We start from the raw sequence: 19747 nt of genomic DNA, 5'->3' as shown, positions 1-19747 counted from the left end.
CTGACAACACCCAAACCTCCTCTGGCTGACCTCATTAGCGCACTGTACACATCCCTCCTGCACTGACCTTATTGGGCGGAGTTATGACTTGTGACCTTCATAGGAGGAGTCAGGAGTACCATGTGACCGTGGCGTCACTCTTTATTTTTTCCCCCTCTTTTGACCTTCTAGGGCGTGGTTAGAGATTTCAGCTGGACAGGCAGCGCTGTGACTACGCCCACTGTAATCCACCCTCGCCACGCTATTGGCTGATGCAGAGCCGGGGGGTTGCTCTGTATCTCCTGAGTACGCGAACCGGAAGCGCCTCTTGCGCCAGCTGGTTGTCATTTCTCTGTGTGCTCGGTGCTGACTAGAAGGACGGGGAGGAGCAGCGGAGACGGACAGAGCCTGGCGAAAGGGATTGTAATCCCCCCGTCCGCCGCTCCCCGAGACCCACACCGAGAGCCCGTTGTCCTCCTTCTCCCCTGACACATCCGCACGGCTGTCACCGGGGCCAACCATATGCTGTAATGTCACAGGGGCTGGGAGGCGAGCTGCAGCGCTAGGCACGTCGTCTGGAGAGCTGCTGTCACTGAGGAGCTGCTTCGTGAGGTAATGGTCGGTGAGCTTCCGACGTCAGCTTACTTTCTGTCTATTCTGGGCAGGCAGCTGAGAGGAGGAGACGAGCGCACCGAGGCCAGTGCCAGCCTCTCCAGTGCCAGCCTCTCCAGTGCTGCCCTTCATGGAGTGAACCCAGCCCAGTTCCACTAAACCAAAGAGCCATTTGGTAGCTTGCCCCCCCATCCTTCATCCCCCTCCTGAGGTAAATGTCTGGCGACAACTGCCACCAGTAGAGAAGCCTCTGTGGAGATTTGGCCTCAAGAAGAAAAAAAGCAAGACCCCGCTATATTTGCCCCCCAAAAATTAGGAATAAATGGGGGATTACGGCTTTGGAGTGCTGGTGCAAAATAACACTGGGAATAAATCTGCTTTTCCAGTCAGGTTTCACCCTCACCTTCAGCCGCCTCACCACCATCAGAACGCCAGCCCGAGCCCCGCCGCCTTCATCAATAACACCCCTGCCAACGGCAACAGTGCGGGCTCGGCCTGGCTCTTTCCTGCCCCGGCCGCCCATAACATTCAGGATGAGATCCTGGGCTCTGACAAATCCAAGTCCCAACAGGAGCAGCAAGAGTCCTTAGAAAAACAGCAGCTGTCCCCGAGCCAAAGCCAAGAGGCCGGGATCCTACCCGACCCCGAGAAGGTGAAATCTGAGGAAAATCAAGGAGACAGCTCTTCAGAAAGCGGCAAGGAGAAAATAAGGATCGAGTCGCCTGTGTTGGCAGGGTTTGATTACCAAGAGGCGTCCGGGCTGGGGTCTTCTAACCAGACCTTGACCTCCTCCGCGTCCCCCCTCACAGGCTTCAGCAATTGGTCAGCTGCTATCGCCCCTTCTTCTAACACTATCATTAATGAGGATGCCAGTTTCTTCCACCAGGGAGGGGTCACTGCTGCTTCGGCTAATAATGGTGCTTTGCTGTTCCAGAATTTCCCTCACCACGTGAGCCCTGGCTTCGGAGGTAGCTTTTCTCCACAGATTGGACCCATGTCCCAACATCACCCCCACCACCCACATTTTCAGCACCACCATAACCAACATCAACAGCAAAGGAGGTCTCCTGCCAGTCCGCACCCACCGCCGTTCCCCCACCGAAATGCTGCTTTTAACCAACTCCCCCATTTGGCCAATAATCTTAATAAACCTCCCTCTCCATGGAGCAGCTACCAAAGCCCTTCACCGACACCATCTTCTTCATGGAGCCCTGGCGGCAGTGGATATGGAGGATGGGGTGGGTCCCAAGGTAGGGACCACCGTAGAGGACTTAATGGAGGAATAACTCCCTTGAATTCCATCTCGCCCTTAAAGAAGAATTTTGGGAATAACCACATCCAGTTGCAGAAGTACGCCAGGCCCAGTTCTGCCTTTGCACAAAAATCTTGGATGGAAGACAGCCTGAACAGAGCCGACAACATATTTCCTTTTGCGGTGAGGATATACGTGTGTTGTGTGTCGGAAAATTTGTGGACCTTATGTGTTTTAAAGACCTGTCACCGGGTCAAAGGTGGCCAGTTTTTGCCTTTTATATTATGACCCTTTCTCTCTAGAGTATTTCTCTTTAAAATCTGCCATATGGTTTCAGAAACATGGGCCTTTTAATTTAGTGCGCCCAGTATGGTATTTTTTTAATGGTTTCTACAAGGAGGCGTGGCTCACGGGCTAATAATGCAGAGCAACCTAAAGTCACGCCCCCTTCTGAAGACCAGAATAATTAGCAATGAATATATAGGCCCATATCTTTTGGATCTGTATGGTGGTGTTAAAGGGGAGCAGCAGGAATAAAATTAGAGCAAAAATTCCTATTTTCTATTTAATGATGCATCGTGCTAATTGTAGCCCCAGCGAAAATGGCACCGGATATGTCCAGCCACCAGGTCGCATCTAAAAATGATGCCACCATCTTCTCTAGTGTTGATTCTATTAATATATGATCCTACGTGTCCATGGATTTAATCCCGGAAGACCCAGTTACATTGTAGATTACCACAATGAGAAGTATGCTGTGCACCACTGTGGACTGTGCTTTCCCTCACCGATCATTAGACCTGGTTCTGATCCGTACAGGTCTATCCAGCTTCTCGCATTTCCATTTGGGTGCCTGTGCCAACATCAATAGTTGCGTCATGATTGACCTTGAAATATTGCAGCAGAGCTCCAGTCCTTGTCCATGGCTCAGCGTTTGGTGATGGGCTCTGTACATTGCAGATAGCACATCAGCTGCTGGCACTGGCCCATGGCCTCAGTCCCTTTTTAAAAATAGACAAGGGATTCTTATTGTTTCCATAACAAAGGTTGTGGCTGCAGAATTTCAGGTCAGCTGATGATACATCTCCCCTCCTGTGATACAGGCTAATGGGGACTATTTATAGCCCTGGTATGTAAGAATGTGCTAAGAGCTGCTGACTGCATTCCTGCACTTTGATGCCATACATGCAGCGTGGAGGGTAGATATCTTATACACATCGGATACAGACCCATGCCAAAAGACAAACCCACCTTTACTGCATCCGTATGCTTGTCCTCACACCTACCATGTATTGTTTACTGCAGGTACTGAGATGTAAGAACCTCTAGTACAGCAAAAATGAAGGGGTGCAATCATTGCGTTTATTAATATGTGAACACCCACCCGGCCCCCCTGTGTGTAGAGCTGTTTTATGCAGTGATGTTCATAAGCCATCCCTGCCCCAATGCCTGCAGTGAATTTCTAGTCTTGGCAGTCAGTGGGTTACTACGACTGCTGGATTATGGCATGGTGGCTTGCAATGTGCCATTTTAGGTAAGTGCATAAAGAAGGCATGTCATGTTCCACACAGTTCACAATATGACGCAATTCATAAATCCCCTTATTACATAACCGCACCAGTGTCCATCCAGTGTGCGTTATTAACTGCCGTCACTGTGTTCTTGGTTCTTCGGCCATTTTTTTTTTCCCTAACAGGGAAAGATATTGAGGAAGGTTTACTATGGCCAGTGCGCCAAGACTGACATAATTGCCACATTTATCCTTTTTTGGTTTTTGCAGGGGAACATGATAAATGTGGTTCATCTTATGGCTGTGAGCTTTCTACATTATCTCTAGTTGTATATTCCTTACTTTACAGATGCAGCTGAATTGCTCAACTTGTATGTCTAATTTAAAGGCATTTTCTGGGTTTTTCTGACTTTTCATTGCCTATTAATAAGCACATAATCTAAAATCTAAATTCACATTTCAGATCTAGGCTTTGGCGGTCCCTGACAGCCCTTCAGTTAGTCTTGTGCTGCATATCATTCATGTGACCACTGAGGCCAATGATTGGCTGCAGTGGTCAAGTGAACGATGTTTAGCTAGAGTTGACTCTGGTGCAGCTTCCATGTCGGTAGTTTGATGCTGTTGTGTTGTAGAGTAATGAACCTCCTACACCCCGTGGCATCCTGGGCACCCCTTCTTATTAATAGGTACCTGTGACGTCATGCCTGCATCGAGCTGTAATGTTATGTTACTAAGCAGAAGAAACGCTGGGGATCGCAGCTGGTAGGATGATGTGTTTGTATTGCTATGGACTGTTGGCCACGGATTTTGAAGGTGAAATATATAATATTACCTAGTAATAGGCAAATTTCATGGAATGCTGGAACACTCCTTCAAGGTATGCGCTCCTTGCTTGCCCTTTGCCTTAGTACCATTTTTCCATTGCAGTATTGATGATGTACCCTATGAACATCTCACTGCAGCCTCTGCGTTGTCCTATGGTGACAGCTACTTTGTTACAATCTATTAGTAACGCAGTCCTGTAACAGCAGTTTACACTGTTGCTACATTGCTACCATAGGAATAGCTATAAATATTCAGGTTACTGTAGAATCACGGTCACTGCTGACACTTTGTCCTTCAGAGGTTGATTGTCATTGCTTTGTATTATTTTCTCCTCCTCACTAGTGAATAAATGTGGTTTCCATGCCATCGCAGGTGTCTCATGCCTTAAGAGGATCTCTACTGAAATGAATTTCTGGTTAATGCAGCAAGAACGGTTAAGGCCCGAGTAATCTGGAGACGACTGCTTAGAGATGTGCTGCATTGAAAAGGAAGTGTATCCATGGTAACCACACCGAATAGTTTCTTGAGCCGGCTAAATGGGATATAGCTTGGATGTGTTTCCTTCTGAATATACGTAGGCTTAATATTGGGGGAAGAAGTAGACGTCTATCTGCGCTCACTAGTAATGGTGTCGGAAATATCAGATTTTCCACATTCATGGCTTCTGACACTTGCTTATCTCTCAGGCCTGAAAAACAGAGCCATATTCAGGAGCTGCATAAAAGGGACGTATAATTATAAAATACAGGTGTTGTTTCCAGTGGGCACAATACCAGCTGAGTAGAAGTCACTGACGTCTCTACAGGCTACTTCTGCAAGACGAGAATTTTCAGTCTCGTTTCCATCTGTATCCTTATAGATTTGCGTATTGAGAAATGAGTTGCCCATAACGTAGCGACTCCAAAATTATATCTGACGAGCGAAACAAGAGTCCATAAAGCTCTTAATAAAATAATTCTTCTGTAAATATCATATAGCTTTATGGACTCTTGCTTCTTTCCTCTTGTTTCCATTTGTGACTAGCCTGTCTCCTCACTGTTGCTGTAAGATGAGACTTCTTTGTAGAGAAACATCCTCTCCGGCTTCTTGCCTTCTGCAGTGTCTCTGCCTCCTTGTCATGGGTCTAGGCACTGGCTGGTAGAGGAGAGCAGGTGCATCCAACTCGGAGCAGGATTGCTGCAGCATAGGGGACTTGCTGCTAGGTGAATCGGGAGCTGCGCAACCGTAGGCCTTTAAAACCAGCATATAGTTTGTAGCAACCCTTCTGGCAAGAACAAGGTGAGGGCTCACTGGCCCTTGTTGCAGAACCTGTAATGACCTGTACTTTATTTTCAGTGTTACTGCATCTGTGACCAGGTGCACAGCACAGGCAAGCTATTATAATATTTCTCGATCATAGCAGAGCATAGCGGTTATTAGACATCATAGCTGGGTCATGAAGGAGGAGGTTATTATATATATATATAATTATAAATGGCGCGGGGTGGCATTACATTATACATTGTTATACCTTGCCTTGGTCATGGGTGGGGTGGGAGTATTATACATCATTATACCTTGGTCATTAATTGGGGAAATACCTGCGTCATTGGGGAGGGATATTATATTATACTTGGGACTTTATGGGTCATTCTGGGGGATATTGTATTATACAGTACCTAGGTCATTGGGGGGGATACTATATTATACATCAGTATACCTAGGTCATTGGGGATATTATATTTTACATTATACCTGGGTCATTAGGCCAACTACACATATTTTACCTAGTCCCTTTGTTCCCATTGTATGTAACAACCTTATTGTGGCACTTTATTATTAAACATTTTTGAAAAGTCCAGAGAGTGGAGATGCAGGATGTTACCTTAGTCTTGTGTGGATATTACCTTCCTATAGAAGCTGATCAGATTAGTTTGACAGGACTGATACCTCAAACTAATGTTGATGTTGGGTTATGAGGTTATTCATATTACTCCAGGATACCATCTCTTAGAAAACCCTCAGAGATTTTGCCCACAGTAGAGGCAAACCTTACAGGCCTATCATTTCCAGCCTCAGGTTTTGTCCCCTTTTTGACTATTGGCACCACATTTTCTATGCTCTAGTGCTGTGGTACAGATCTTGTGATTATGGAATCCTTGAATGTTAGAACTAAACTCAAACTAATAAGGTTGGATCGTGATTCCACCCATGGCTGTTAGGGAGACACATGACAGCTGATCAGATCAGCTGTCATGTGCCTGAAAATATGCAGTCTCGGTGCCGAAGCCCGCATCAAATGCCCCAGGACCCGACCTATGACACGCACCTTTAAGTCATAGGTCGTGAAGGGGTCAAAGGATACATGAAAGATGTCTATTTTGTGATCACTATTATCCAAGTGACCCCCAACCAGTATATTTAATATTGTGTCTGGTCTACTGGTTATAATTAGTTAGCAGTGCCCCCCTTCTTGTTGGGTCCCGCACCAGTTGTGAAAGGCAATTGTTTTGTGGTATCGCAAAAAACTTGTTTCCTTTGCTGGACCCACAAGTTTTTGTTCCCCAATTTATATAAGCATGGTTGAAGTCCCCCATAATAATGACTTCACCCTGATAAACTACGTCATATATTTAATTTGAGAATATTTTCTCCTTCCATGAAACTTTGAGACTTATAGAAAACCCCTATCAATATTTTATCATTCTTTCTCTCCTTACCTCTTCCAGCAGGGACATTTTCATGTCTGAGGCTTCTGTTATTAATGTATATGCACTTACTGTATCTCTATTTCTCTTCCTTGCTTCTGTGACTGTGATGCTCAGGAACTGAGCCTGCATTTTTTCCCAGCATATGGTGAATATGATTTTCAGCCATCATCTTCTGGTGGAGCTAAGCTCCTCTGTTAGCTGGTTACTAGTGATGAGCGAGTATACTCGTTGCTCGGGTTTTCCCGAGCATGCTTGGGTGGTCTCCGAGTATTTGACTGCTCCAAGATTTAGTTTTCATCATGGCAGCTCAATTATTTACAGCTACTAGTCTGCTTGATTACATGTGGGAATTCCCTAGCAACCAGGCAACCCCCACATGTACTCAGCCTGGCTAGTAGCTGTAAATCATTCAGCTGCGGCGATGAAAACTAAATCTCCGAACACTAACAAATACTCGGAGACCACCCGAGCGTGCTCAGGAAAACCCTAGCAACGAGTATATTCGCTCATCACTACTGGTTACCTGTTTTACCTGCATTTATAGTGTGGCAGCAGAGGATGCTTCATGCTATGCTCCTATCGGCACCCTTTGATCGCATCATGGAGTCTGCTGAAGTCCCCTATGCTTGTTATGACAAAATTTCTGTGAATGCCAGCTTCTGGCTAGTGTTCATAGGAGACCGTGATTTTTACTATATACAGAAATACTGTGGTACATAGTATATAGCACATATGATCAGACTATTGCAGGATCAAGGCCCCTAAGAGGACCACCACATAGAGTAAAAAAAAAAGAAGTTTTTAAAAGTATAAAAAAGTTCAAATCATCCCCAGTTCGTACCCATTAAAAATAATGTAAATGGAAAAAAAAATAAACGTGATCGTTACGTTTGGAAAAGTTCTATCTATCAAAATATAAAATCAAATCAATTTACTCGATTGGTAAACTGTATGAGGAAAAAGATAAAACCTCAGAATTAAGGTCTTGCAGCTACCGCTACACTGCAAAAACAAATTCAATAAGAGGCGATCAAAACATCATATATAACCACAAAATATCTACAAAAATGCCAGTTGAGGGTGCGAAAAGTTAACTTTCGCACAGCCCCAATGACCAAAAGTTGAAAATGTTAGTGGTCTTGGAAAAGGAGTTTGAGGGATCTATATATTTTTTTTTTCAACTTTCTAGTACCGTATATACTCGAGTATAAGCCGACCCGAGTATGAGCCGACCCCCCTAATTTTGCCACAAAAAACTGGGAAAACTTATTGACTCGAGTATAAGCCTAGGGTGGAAATGCAGCATTTACCGGTGAATTTCAAAAAATAAAAATAGATCATTCTTGCCCCATAGCTGTGCCATATAGTGCTCTGCATGTTCATTATTGCCCCATAGCTGTGCCCCACATAGTGCTCTGCACCATTCATGATTGTCCCTATAGCTGTGCCCCATACAGTGCTCTGCACCGTTCATTATTTCCCTATAGCTGTGCCCCATATAGTGCTCTGCACCGTTCATGATTGTCCCATAGCTGTGCCCCATACAGTGCTCTGGACCGTTCATTGTTCCCTATAGCTGTGCCCCATATAGTGCTCTGCACCGTTCATTGTTCCCTATAGCTGTGCCCCATATAGTGCTCTGCACCGTTCATTGTTCCCTATAGCTGTGCCCCATATAGTGCTCTGCACCGTTCATTGTTCCCTATAGCTGTGCCCGATATAGTGCTCTGTACCATTCATTATTTCCCTATAGCTCTGCCATATAGTGCTCTGCACCGTTCATAGTTCCCTATATAAAGCTGTGCCATTGCCGCTGCTGTTGCAGTAAAAAAAAAAAAAAAAAGCCATACTCACCTCTCTTGATTGCAGCTCCCGACGTCTCGTTCCGGCGTCCGGTCCCGGCGCCTCCATCTTCCCGGCGTCTCTGCACTGACTGATCAGGCAGAGGGTGCCGCGCACACTATATGCGTCATCGCGCCCTCTGACCTGAACAGTCAGAGCGCAGACGCCGGGAAGATGGAGGCGCCGAGAAGATGGAGCGGCGCCCGGCGGCTGGAACGCGGACAGGTGACTATTACATACTTACCTGGTCCCGACGTCCGGCTCCCCCTGCCTGTCACAGCTGGTCTTCGGTGCCGCAGCTTCTTTCTCTAATCAGCGGTCACCGGCAGCGCTGATTAGAGAAATGAATAGGCGGCTCCACCCCTATGGGAGGTGGAGCCGCCTATTCATTTCTGTAATGAGCGGTCCCACGTGACCGCTGAAGAGGGGAAGAAGCTGCAGCACAGAAGACCGTGGGACGGCTGGGACTAGGTAAGTATGCCTCAGCGCCCTCACCCGCCGACCCTGCCACCCACCTTGACTCGAGTATAAGCCGAGAGGGGCACTTTCAGCCCCAAAATTTGGGCTGAAAATCTCGGCTTATACTCGAGTATATACGGTACATCAAATGACAAAGTGAATGGTGTCATTTAAAATTGCAACTCGTCCTGCAATAAAACAAGCCCCTCATATGGCTGTCGATGGGGAAAAAAAAAGTTATGGCTTTTTGAAGACGAGGAAAGAAGGAAAATGGAATCTGGAAGGGGTTAACCCCTTTCTGACATGGGAAGTACTATCCCGTCGAGGTGGGGTGGGCCCCCATGACCACGGACGGGATAGTACGTCCAGCGCGATCGGCGGCGCTCACGGGGGGAGCGCCGCCGATCGCGGCCGGGTGTCAGCTGTTTATCGCAGCTGACATCCGGCACTATGTGCCAGGAGCGGTCACGGACCGCCCCCGGCACATTAACCCCTGGCACACCGCGATCAAAGATGATCGTGATGTGCCGGCAGTATAGGGAAGCTTCCCGCAGGGAGGGGGCTCCCTGCGGGCTTCCCTGAGCCCCCCGCAGCAACGCGATGTGATCGCGTTGCTGCGAGGGTCTCACCTCCCTCCCTGCTTCCTCCAGCCCCGGATCCAAGATGGCTGCGGATCCGGGTCCTGCAGGGAGGGAGGTGGCTTCACAGAGCCTGCTCAGAGCAGGCACTGTGAAGGCTGCAGCGCTGCATGTCAGATCAGTGATCTGACAGAGTGCTGTGCACACTGTCAGATCACTGATCTGTGATGTCCCCCCCCCTGGGACAATGTAAAAAAGTAAAAAAAAATTTTTCAAAATGTGTAAAAAAAAAAAAAAAATAAATAAAAAAAAATATTCCTAAATAATGAAAAAAAAAAAAATTATTCCCCTAAATACATTTCTTTATCTAAATAAAAAAAAAACAATAAAAGTACACATATTTAGTATCGCCGCGTCCGTAACGACCCGACCTATAAAACTGGCCCACTAGTTAACCCCTTCAGTAAACACCGTGAGAGAAAAAAAAAAAAATGAGGCAAAAAACAACGCTTTATTATCATACCGCCGAACAAAAAGTGGAATAACACGCGATCAAAAAGACAGATATAAATAACCATGATACCGCTGAAAGCGTCATCTTGTCCCGCAAAAAACGAGCCGCCATACAGCATCATCAGCAAAAAAAAAAGTTATAGTCCTGAGAATAAAGCGATGCAAAAATAATTATTTTTTCTATAAAATAGTTTTTATCATATAAAAGCGCCAAAACATAAAAAAATGTTATAAATGAGGTGTCGCTGTAATCGTACTGACCCGAAGAATTAAACTGCTTTATCAATTTTACCAAACGCGGAACGGTATAAACGCCTCCCCCAAAAGAAATTCATGAATAGCTGGTTTTTGGTCATTCTGCCTCGCAAAAATCGGAATAAAAAGCGATCAAAAAATGTAACGTGCCCGAAAATGTTACCAATAAAAACGTCAACTCGTCCCGCAAAAAACAAGACCTCACATGACTCTGTGGACCAAAATATGGAAAAATTATAGCTCTCAAAATGTGGTAACGCAAAAAATATTTTTTGCAATAAAAAGCGTCTTTCAGTGTGTGACGGCTGCCAATCATAAAAATCCGCTAAAAAACCCGCTATAAAAGTAAATCAAACCCCCCTTCATCACTCCCTTACTTAGGGAAAAATTAAAAAAGTGTATTTATTTCCATTTTTCCGTTAGGGCTAGGGCTAGGGTTAGGGCTAGGGCTAGGGTTAGGGCTAGGGCTAGGGTTAGGGCTAGGGTTAGGGCTAGGGTTAGGGCTAGGGTTAGGGCTAGGGTTAGGGCTACAGTTTGGGTTGGGGCTAAAGTTAGGGTTGGGGCTAGGGTTAAGGCTACAGTTAGGGTTGGGGCTAAAGTTACGGTTAGGGTTTAGATTACATTTACAGTTGGGAATAGGGTTGGGATTAGGGTTAGGTGTGTGTCAGGGTTAGAGGTGTGGTTAGGGTTACTGTTGGGATTAGGGTTAGGGGTGTGTTTGGATTAGGGTTTCAGTTATAATTGGGGGGTTTCCACTGTTTAGGCACATCAGGGGCTCTCCAAACGCGACATGGCGTCCGATCTCAATTCCAGCCAATTCTGCGTTGAAAAAGTAAAACAGTGCTCCTTCCCTTCCGAGCTCTCCCGTGTGCCCAAACAGGGGTTTACCCCAACATATGGAGTATCAGCGTACTCAGGACAAATAGGACAACAACTTTTGGGGTCCAATTTCTCCTGTTATCCTTGGGAAAATACAAAACTGGGGGCTAAAAAATAATTTTTGTGGGAAAAAAAAGATTTTTATTTTCACGGCTTTGCGTTATAAACTGTAGTGAAACACTTGGGGGTTCAAAGTTCTCACAACACATCTAGATAAGTTCCATGGGGGTCTAGTTTCCAATATGGGGTCACTTGTGGGGGATTTCTACTGTTTAGGTACATTAGGGGTTCTGCAAACGCAATGTGACGCCTGCAGACCATTCCATCTAAGTCTGCATTCCAAATGGCACTCCTTCCCTTCCGAGCCCTCCCATGCGCCCAAACGGTGGTTCCCCCCAACATATGGGGTATCAGCGTACTCAGGACAAATTGGACAACAACTTTTGGGGTCCACTTTCTCCTGTTACCCTCGGGAAAATACAAAACTGGGGGCTAAAAAAATAATTTTTGTGGGAAAAATTTTTTGTTTTATTTTTACGGCTCTGCATTATAAACTTCTGTGAAGCACTTGGTGGGTCAAAGTGCTCACCACACATCTAGATAAGTTCCTTAAGGGGTCTACTTTCCAAAATGGTGTCACTTGTGGGGGGTTTCAATGTTTAGGTACATCAGTGGCTCTCCAAACGCAACATGGCGTCCCATCTCAATTCCTGTCAATTTTGCATTGAAAAGTCAAACGGCGCTCCTTCCCTTCCGAGCTCTCCCATCCGCCCAAACAGTGGTTTACCCCCACATATGGGGTATCAGCGTACTCAGGACAAATTGTACAACAACTTTTGGGGTCCAATTTCTTCTCTTACCCTTGGGAAAATAAAAAATTGGGGCGGAAAGTTAATTTTTGTGAAAAAAATATGATTTTTTATTTTTACGGTTCTACATTATAAACTTCTGTGAAGCACTTGGTGGGTCAAAGTGCTCACCACACATCTAGATAAGTTCCTTAAGGGGTCTACTTTCCAAAATGGTGTCACTTGTGGGGGGTTTCAATGTTTAGGCACATCAGGGGCTCTCCAAACGAAACATGGCGTCCCATCTCAATTCCAGTCAAGTTTGCATTGAAAAGTCAAATGGCGCTCCTTCGCTTCCGAGCTCTGCCATGCGCCCAAACAGTGGTTTACCCCCACATGTGGGGTATTGTCGTGCTCAGGACAAATTGTACAACAATGTTTGGGGTCTATTTTCTCCTGTTACCCTTGGTAAAATTAAACAAATTGGAGCTGAATTAAATTTTTTGTGAAAAAAAGTTAAATGTTCATTTTTATTTAAACATTCAAAAAATTCCTGTGAAGCACCAGAAGGGTTAATAAACTTCTTGAATATGGTTTTGAGCACCTTGAGGGGTGTAGTTTTTAGAATGGTGTCACACTTGGGTATTTTCTATCATATAGACCCCTCAAAATGACTTCAAATGAGATGTGGTCCCTAAAATAAAATGGTGTTGTAGAAATGAGAAATTGCTGGTCAACTTTTAACCCTTATAACTCCCTAACAAAAAAAAATTTTGGTTCCAAAATTGTGCTGATGTTAAGTAGACATGTGGGAAATGTTACTTAAGTATTTTGTGTGACATATCTCTGTGATTTAATTGCATAAAAATTCAAAGTTGGAAAATTGCGAAGTTTTCAAAATTTTTGCCATATTTCCGTTTTTTTCACAAATAAACGCAGGTAATATCAAAGAAATTTTACCATTGTCATGAAGTACAATATGTCACGAGAAAACAATGTCAGAATCACTGGGATCCGTTGAAGCGTTCCAGAGTTATAACCTCACAAAGGGACAGTGGTCAGAATTGTAAAAATTGGCCCGGTCATTAACGTGCAAACCAACCTTGGGGGTAAAGGGGTTAAACATTCCCTTCCCCAACTTTCTTTATTCAGCACCCTTCCTATATGGCACAGCCCTTCCTTAGCTTAGAGCCTGTATAAAACACAGAAGTTGACCAAGTTGTCTAGGAATCCGAAACTCTCCTTCCCACACTAGTTCCCAAGACACTTGTTTCTCTCTATAATCTCCTGCTGTCTCCATTGTGTGGTACAGTAGTATTACAGAGAACACTACTTTTGTGGTACTTGCCCTCAGCTTATGGCCTTATTCCCTGAAATCACTTTTAAGGACCATCCATTTACCTCCAACTTTGTCATTGCTACCCATGTACACCATAAGCACATGGTCCTCACCAGCGTCTTCCTGTAAATCTATTAACCCAATCCAGGATAAATTGAACTCAAGCATCAGGAAGACAGCCCGCCATTTGACGATTTATGTCTTTGTGACAGTTTGCCCTTTCTGTTCCTTTAATGGAATCTTCCACTAACAACATCTGCGCCTGTGCGGCCGCCCTGCTTGTGAATCCTAGCCCCTCAGTGTCTTATGATTTATTCACACTGTGCGGCTGGAATTCCTGGGCATGCGCACTGCGACCTGGGTGAGTGGCTTAGACACGCAGTGCGCATGCCCAGGAATCCCAGCCGCGCAGTGTGAATAAATCATAAGACACTGAAGGGCTAGGATTCACAAGCAGGGCGGCCGCACAGGCGCAGTCAGCGCGACTGCATATGAGGACATACGGGCAGCGCTCACTGCACCTGCCCCAGGCAAGACAAAAGAGCGCAGGCGCCGGCAGATTTCAAAACAAACAGTGCTGAGGAGGCGGCGCCCGGCGCCAAGAAGACTTGAGTGACGGCTGTGAGGCGTCTGCAGCACGGGGGAAAGACCTGCCTCCCGGACTGAAGACAGGTATTTCGGACAAATTACAAAACTGATTATTTCTGCATTTACAGCACCAATAACTAAAAGAGCCACCTTGTCAGAATGTAGCATTGCTGCTGCACAAGGTGGCTCTTTTAGTTTCAAATGCCTGGGGGGGGGGAGGTGACAGGTTCCCTTTAATTCATAGTGACAATCTAAAACATCCAAATGAGCCTGATCTAAAGTTCATACACCCTGGTAATTTTGGCCTGATAATATGCCCAGAAGTTGACACAAATGGGTTTGAATGGCTACTAAAGGTAACGTCCTCATCCGTGACCTGTTTGCTTGTAATCGGTGTGTGTGCATAAAAGCTGAGTGAGTTTCTGGAATCCAGACTGACTCTTGCATCTTTTATTCAGCCACTGACATTTCTGGATTGCGAGGCATCCGGAAAGCAAAAGAATTCAAAGTCAAAGGATCTATGGGAAAAGGTTTGTTTAACTGTGTGAAACAGGAAAAGGATACAAAAAGATATCCAAGGAATTGATAATGCCAGTCAGCAGCTTTCAAACTGTGATTAACAAATCGAAAATCATGGGCTCTGTAAAAACAAAACCACGATCAGGTAGACCAACAAAAAATGTTGTTCACAACAGCCAGGAAAATTGCTCGGGATGCAATGAAAAACCCACAAATAACATCAGCTGAAATACAGGACTCTCTGAAAACCAGCGGTGTTGCTATTTCAAGATGCGCGCTAAGGAGGCTCTTAAAGAAAAATGGTCTGCATGGTCAAGTCACCAGAAGAAAGCCTTTACTGCGCAAATGCAACAAAGTATCTCGCCTACAATATGAAAAACAGCACAGAGACAAGCCTCAAAACTTCTGGAACAAGGTAATTTGGAGTGATGAGACCAAAATTGAACTTTATGGCCACAACTATAAACGTTACATTTGGAGAGACGTCAACAAGGCCTATGATGAAGGAACACCATTCTTACTGTAAAGCACGGAGGTGGATCGCTAATGTTTTGGGATGTGTAAGCTACAAAGGCACAGAAAACTTGGTCAAAGTTGAAGGGAAGATGAATGTAGCACGCTATTAGCAAATACTGGAGGCAAATTTGCACTCATCAGCCCGGAAGCTGCGCATGGGACATACTTGGACATTCCAACATGACGACAATCCAAAACACAAGGCCAAGTCAACCTGTCGTTGGCTACCACAGAACAAAGTTAAGGTTGTGGAGTGGCCACCTCAGTCTCCTGACCTCAATATCATTGACCCACTTTGGGGAGATCTCAAGCGCACAGTTCATGCTAGACCTCCCAGGAATTTACAGGAACTGGAGGCTTTTTTGCTAAGAAGAGTGGACAGCTTTACCATCTGAGAAATTAAAGAACCTCATCTACAACTACCACAAAAGACTTCAAGCTGTCATTGATGTTAGAGGGGGCAATACATGGTATTAAGAAATGGGGTATGTAAACTTTTTTGATCAGGGTCATTTGGATATTTTGGGTTGTCAGTATGATTTAAAAAAGAGAAAACACAGTAGTTTGACAATAAATGGTTTCACCCAACCACTAACCATGAGTGGAGAGAAAGTTTTGGTGTTATCAATCATATTCTTTGAAAAAAGGCCAAGAAAGCAAAAATTCTGCCAGGATATGCGAACTTTTGAACACAACTGTATATCAGGACATGTGAAAGAGGCCTAATGGTGTTTAAAATGCTTATCAATCGCCATCTTCTTAGGTTTCCAGCTCCACCCTGGTCCTCTTCTGGCCCATGTGTCACGCACATTATAGGAATAATAATACAATAATTTTTATTTCTGTAGGGAATAGGGTCACTGGCGCAAGCAGTAGGGCAAGAAGATTCAAGGAGCCTGATCACTTCTTCTGTGACTGGTTCAAAATCAGAGTGAGCTAGATGCAGTAGGGGAGGGAGGACAGTGTATGGTATGAAGGGATTGGGAGAAAATCTGTCGGATATGGTACATTTTTTTTTTATTTTTAGGAAAGACTAAGTGCAACACAAAGGGATAAGGGGAAGGGAAACCAACACTAGGATGGGGGGGGGGGAGTGGAGACCCCTAGGGAGAGTTTGCTTTACCCGGTCTGCCCTAAACGTCCCTATATAGATTCTGCACCTATCCCTGAGCAGGAACCTAATCCCTGCCTGACCCTAGCAATAAGCCCTTCTTGGGGAAGGACAGAGTGAACACTTGTCGATCCCAACTACAACTAAAGAAACCTGGGATAGACAAGCAAGGGGAACACTTATCTTGAGTAGACTTAGAGAGGTAACACAGATGTCCTCCAAACACCAGAGAGGAAGATAGCTGACTGCTATAGCTCCAAGCCTCAATGGGAAATGGAAGTATCACTGGCGATTACCATCAGCAGGCTGGAAGTCTATAAACACCCAGATTCAGGTGTGTCAAATAGAGCTGGAGAAAGTTTGCTACTGGGTCAAAGAGTCTGAAGGGTTAAGAATGTGTCTGCAAAGCCAAACTCAAAGACCTTCTTCAGCTAGATGAAGTGCGACTGTCTGCAGCTTCTGACATACTGGTGAAAGTACCCCTCCCTCTACGAGTGGCTTCCGGACACTCAGGACCAGGGTTCTCAGGATAAGAAGTGTGAAATGAATAAACCAGCCCGTGGGCATTCACCTCTGATGCCGAGACCCACATTCTTCCCTCTGGACCATAACCCAGTGCACCAAGTATTGTAGGGAGCAATGTTGGAGGCAAGAATCTACAATACTTGAAATCTGAAACTCGAGATTTCCATCAACTATTGTCGGCGGCAGTAGGGGTGAGGGCTCAAGAGATTCCTCATACTACTTGAACAGAGGTCAATGGAATACATTATGGATCTTAAGAGCTTGAGCTAGCAGAAGACGAAACGCTGCAGGATTAATGACTGCAGTTATTTTATAGGGACCATTAAAATCTAGGTCCCAACTTCCATGAAGGAATCTTCAACCTCATATTCCTGGTAGATAACCACACAGTCATTCACATTTAGGTTTGGACCAGGCAAGTGTTTTGTCAGCCATACATTTGTACCTGTCTCTCATAATCTTCAAATTACTCAACCCCTTCCCACACTGAGGACAGCCAAGAGAGGAAACAGCCGCACGTAATTAATGATTTAGGTTGTAAAAAGTATCTGTTTATTACATGTACAGGAAAAAGGAGACCTATCACCACAGATGGCGTTGGGCACTCCATTTTCTGCTTACACCCATGGAAGAGCCCCAGCGGGGACTACTCTCTAATTTTTCCTCCATGCAAGCTTTCTCTATCCTTCAGTGGGGTTTGACAAAGACCCAGGGAGGGTCAAAATGTAACCTTGCCCTCATTTTTCGACTTTCTGTGGTGTTTTTTTTTTGTACATGTAATAAACATACTTTTTGCAACCTAAATCATTTAAGTGCGGCTGTTACCTCTCTTGGCTAGTATATTGGACTTAGGCCAAGTTTAGCCTACACCTCCAATACAGCAGAGTGCGCTTCATTTATTTCCCCACACTGAGGACCGCAACAAAGCAAAACGTTCCTCTTACGGAACTCCCGAACCCCCTCCCCTGCTAAAAGTACCAAACTGAGGATAGTAACCGTATGCACTGAAGAATTTTGACCTGCCAGTAGATTCTTGATGGTGATTATTGATGGCAAATTCTGCCAGCAGTAAGTAGGATGCCCAGTCCTCCTGATTTTCGGAAACAAAACACCTGAGGTAGTTGTCCAAATTCTGGTTAATGCGCTCGGTCTGTCCATTTGACTGGTGATGGGAGGCAGAGTAAAAAGACAGCTGCACCCAGTCGATAAAAGAACGCCCTCCAGAACTTAGAAACAAACTCGGTCCTCCGATCTGATACCACATTGGAGGGAACCCCTTGAAGCTTCACAATCTCCTAAACACCTGAGCAAAAGTCTTGGCATTCGGAAGTGCTGGTAATGCGATGAAATGAATCAATCTACAACCACTAAAACCACTCTTGCCTGCAGATACCGTTAGGTCAGTAATAAAATCCACGGGGAAGTGTGTCCATGGTCTACTAGGAATAGATAGTGGTAGAAGGGTACCAGACGGACAGGTATGCGATACTTTAGAAAGTGCACAGACACTACAAGCAGCTACTTGTTCAGCCACATCCCAATGAAACCCCGGCCATCAAAAGCGATGAAAAAGGAGGTCCACGGATGCCTTACCACCTGGATGACCAGCAAGCAGAGAGTTGTGATGTTCCCCCAATTATTTTGTGGCACAGATTAAGTGGCACAAATAACCTTTCTGGAGGGCAGGAGGCCGAGGCATCCCGTGAGTAACACCTCACCCTCCTGCTCAGGGTACAGTGCCGAAATGACGACTACCTCCTGCAAAATCGGGACAGGGTCCTCGTGGTCACCACCAGCGAAGCTCCAGGACAAAGCACCAGCCTTGACATTTTTTTTTACCCCTGGATGGAAAGTGACCACAAAATTGAACCGAGTTAAAAATGGGGACCATCTAGCTTTCCTAGGGTTGAGACATTTAGCCAATTGAAGATATGGCAAGTTCTTATGGTCAGTGATAACAGAAATAGATCAATAGCCCCCTCTAACCAATTTTGCCATTGCTCAAATGCCAATGTAGTAATTTATTTCAGCCTAAGAAAATTTTTTTTAGGAAAGAAGGTGCATGAACGACATTTACCAGAGGATGGACCCTGAGCCAACACAGCCCCAACCCCCACCTCCAACGCATCAACATCCACAACAAAGGGCTGGGAAACAACGGGTTGACTAAGTATAGGAGCTGTGGCAAACAGCTCTTAAGGGAGGAAAAGGCCTGTAGGGCATCGTCCGACCATGTGGAAAAGTCCAACCCTTTTCTTGTTATGCCAGTAAGGGGTTTCAGAATTACTGAATAATTCTGGATGGATTTCCGGTAAAAATTAGCAAAGGCCCAAAAAAACGATGTAGGGCCTTCAAGTTCTCGTGACTGTCCCAATCAAGAACAGCACAGATCTTCTCCGGATCCATCCGAAAACTTGAATAGGACAACTGGTACTCCAAAAACTGCACCTCCTGGATGACAAAAACACATTTTTCTAGCTTGGCATATAACTTATCTCTTAACATTTGCAGCACCTGTTTTAACATGCTTCTGATGTCTCCAAATCAGAAGAGTAAATCCAAATTTCATCTATATAGACCACCACAAACTTACCCACCAAATGAAGGAAAACATCATTGAAATGCTGAAATATCGCAGGTGCATTGGTCAGACCGAGTGGCATGACCAGACTCTCAAAATGGCCCTCAGGGGTATTGAATGCCATTTTCCATTCATCCCCTTCTCTGATTCTGATTCTAACCAGGTTGTAGGCCCCCTTAAATCCAACTTGGAGAACACCTTAGCTCCCACAACCGATCAGGAATCAGAGGAAGAGGGTATAGATTAGATCTCAGACGGTAATTTGATTTAATTCCCGGAAATCTAAAAAGATGTAGGCCGCCATCTTTTTTTTTTTTTTTTTTCCTTCTCGGAGACTAACACTGCTGCCACAGGTGAAGATGAAGGTCTGATGTGTCCCTTCTCCA

At 45.1% G+C, this 19747-nt stretch overlaps 1 protein-coding gene across 2 annotated transcripts in view; it reads left to right on the top strand.

The window, feature by feature from the left end:
- Window positions 1-283: 283 nt before the first annotated feature.
- The window catches only part of CPEB4 (cytoplasmic polyadenylation element binding protein 4), a 94440-nt gene continuing 74976 nt past the window's right edge, over window positions 284-19747 (top strand). The window contains exon 1 of one of the 2 annotated variants that reach the window (XM_069764090.1): window positions 284-2026. In XM_069764090.1, the coding sequence (XP_069620191.1) occupies window positions 914-2026 (1113 nt within the window). In that variant the 5' untranslated portion in view covers window positions 284-913. The remainder of the gene's footprint in view (window positions 2027-19747) is intronic. The other variant, XM_069764091.1, reaches the window with a different exon arrangement.

The sequence above is a fragment of the Ranitomeya imitator genome, chromosome 4, assembly GCF_032444005.1.
Source record: "Ranitomeya imitator isolate aRanImi1 chromosome 4, aRanImi1.pri, whole genome shotgun sequence".
NCBI classification, from domain to species: Eukaryota; Metazoa; Chordata; class Amphibia; order Anura; family Dendrobatidae; genus Ranitomeya; species Ranitomeya imitator.
This window is presented reverse-complemented; position numbering and strand designations above follow the sequence as displayed.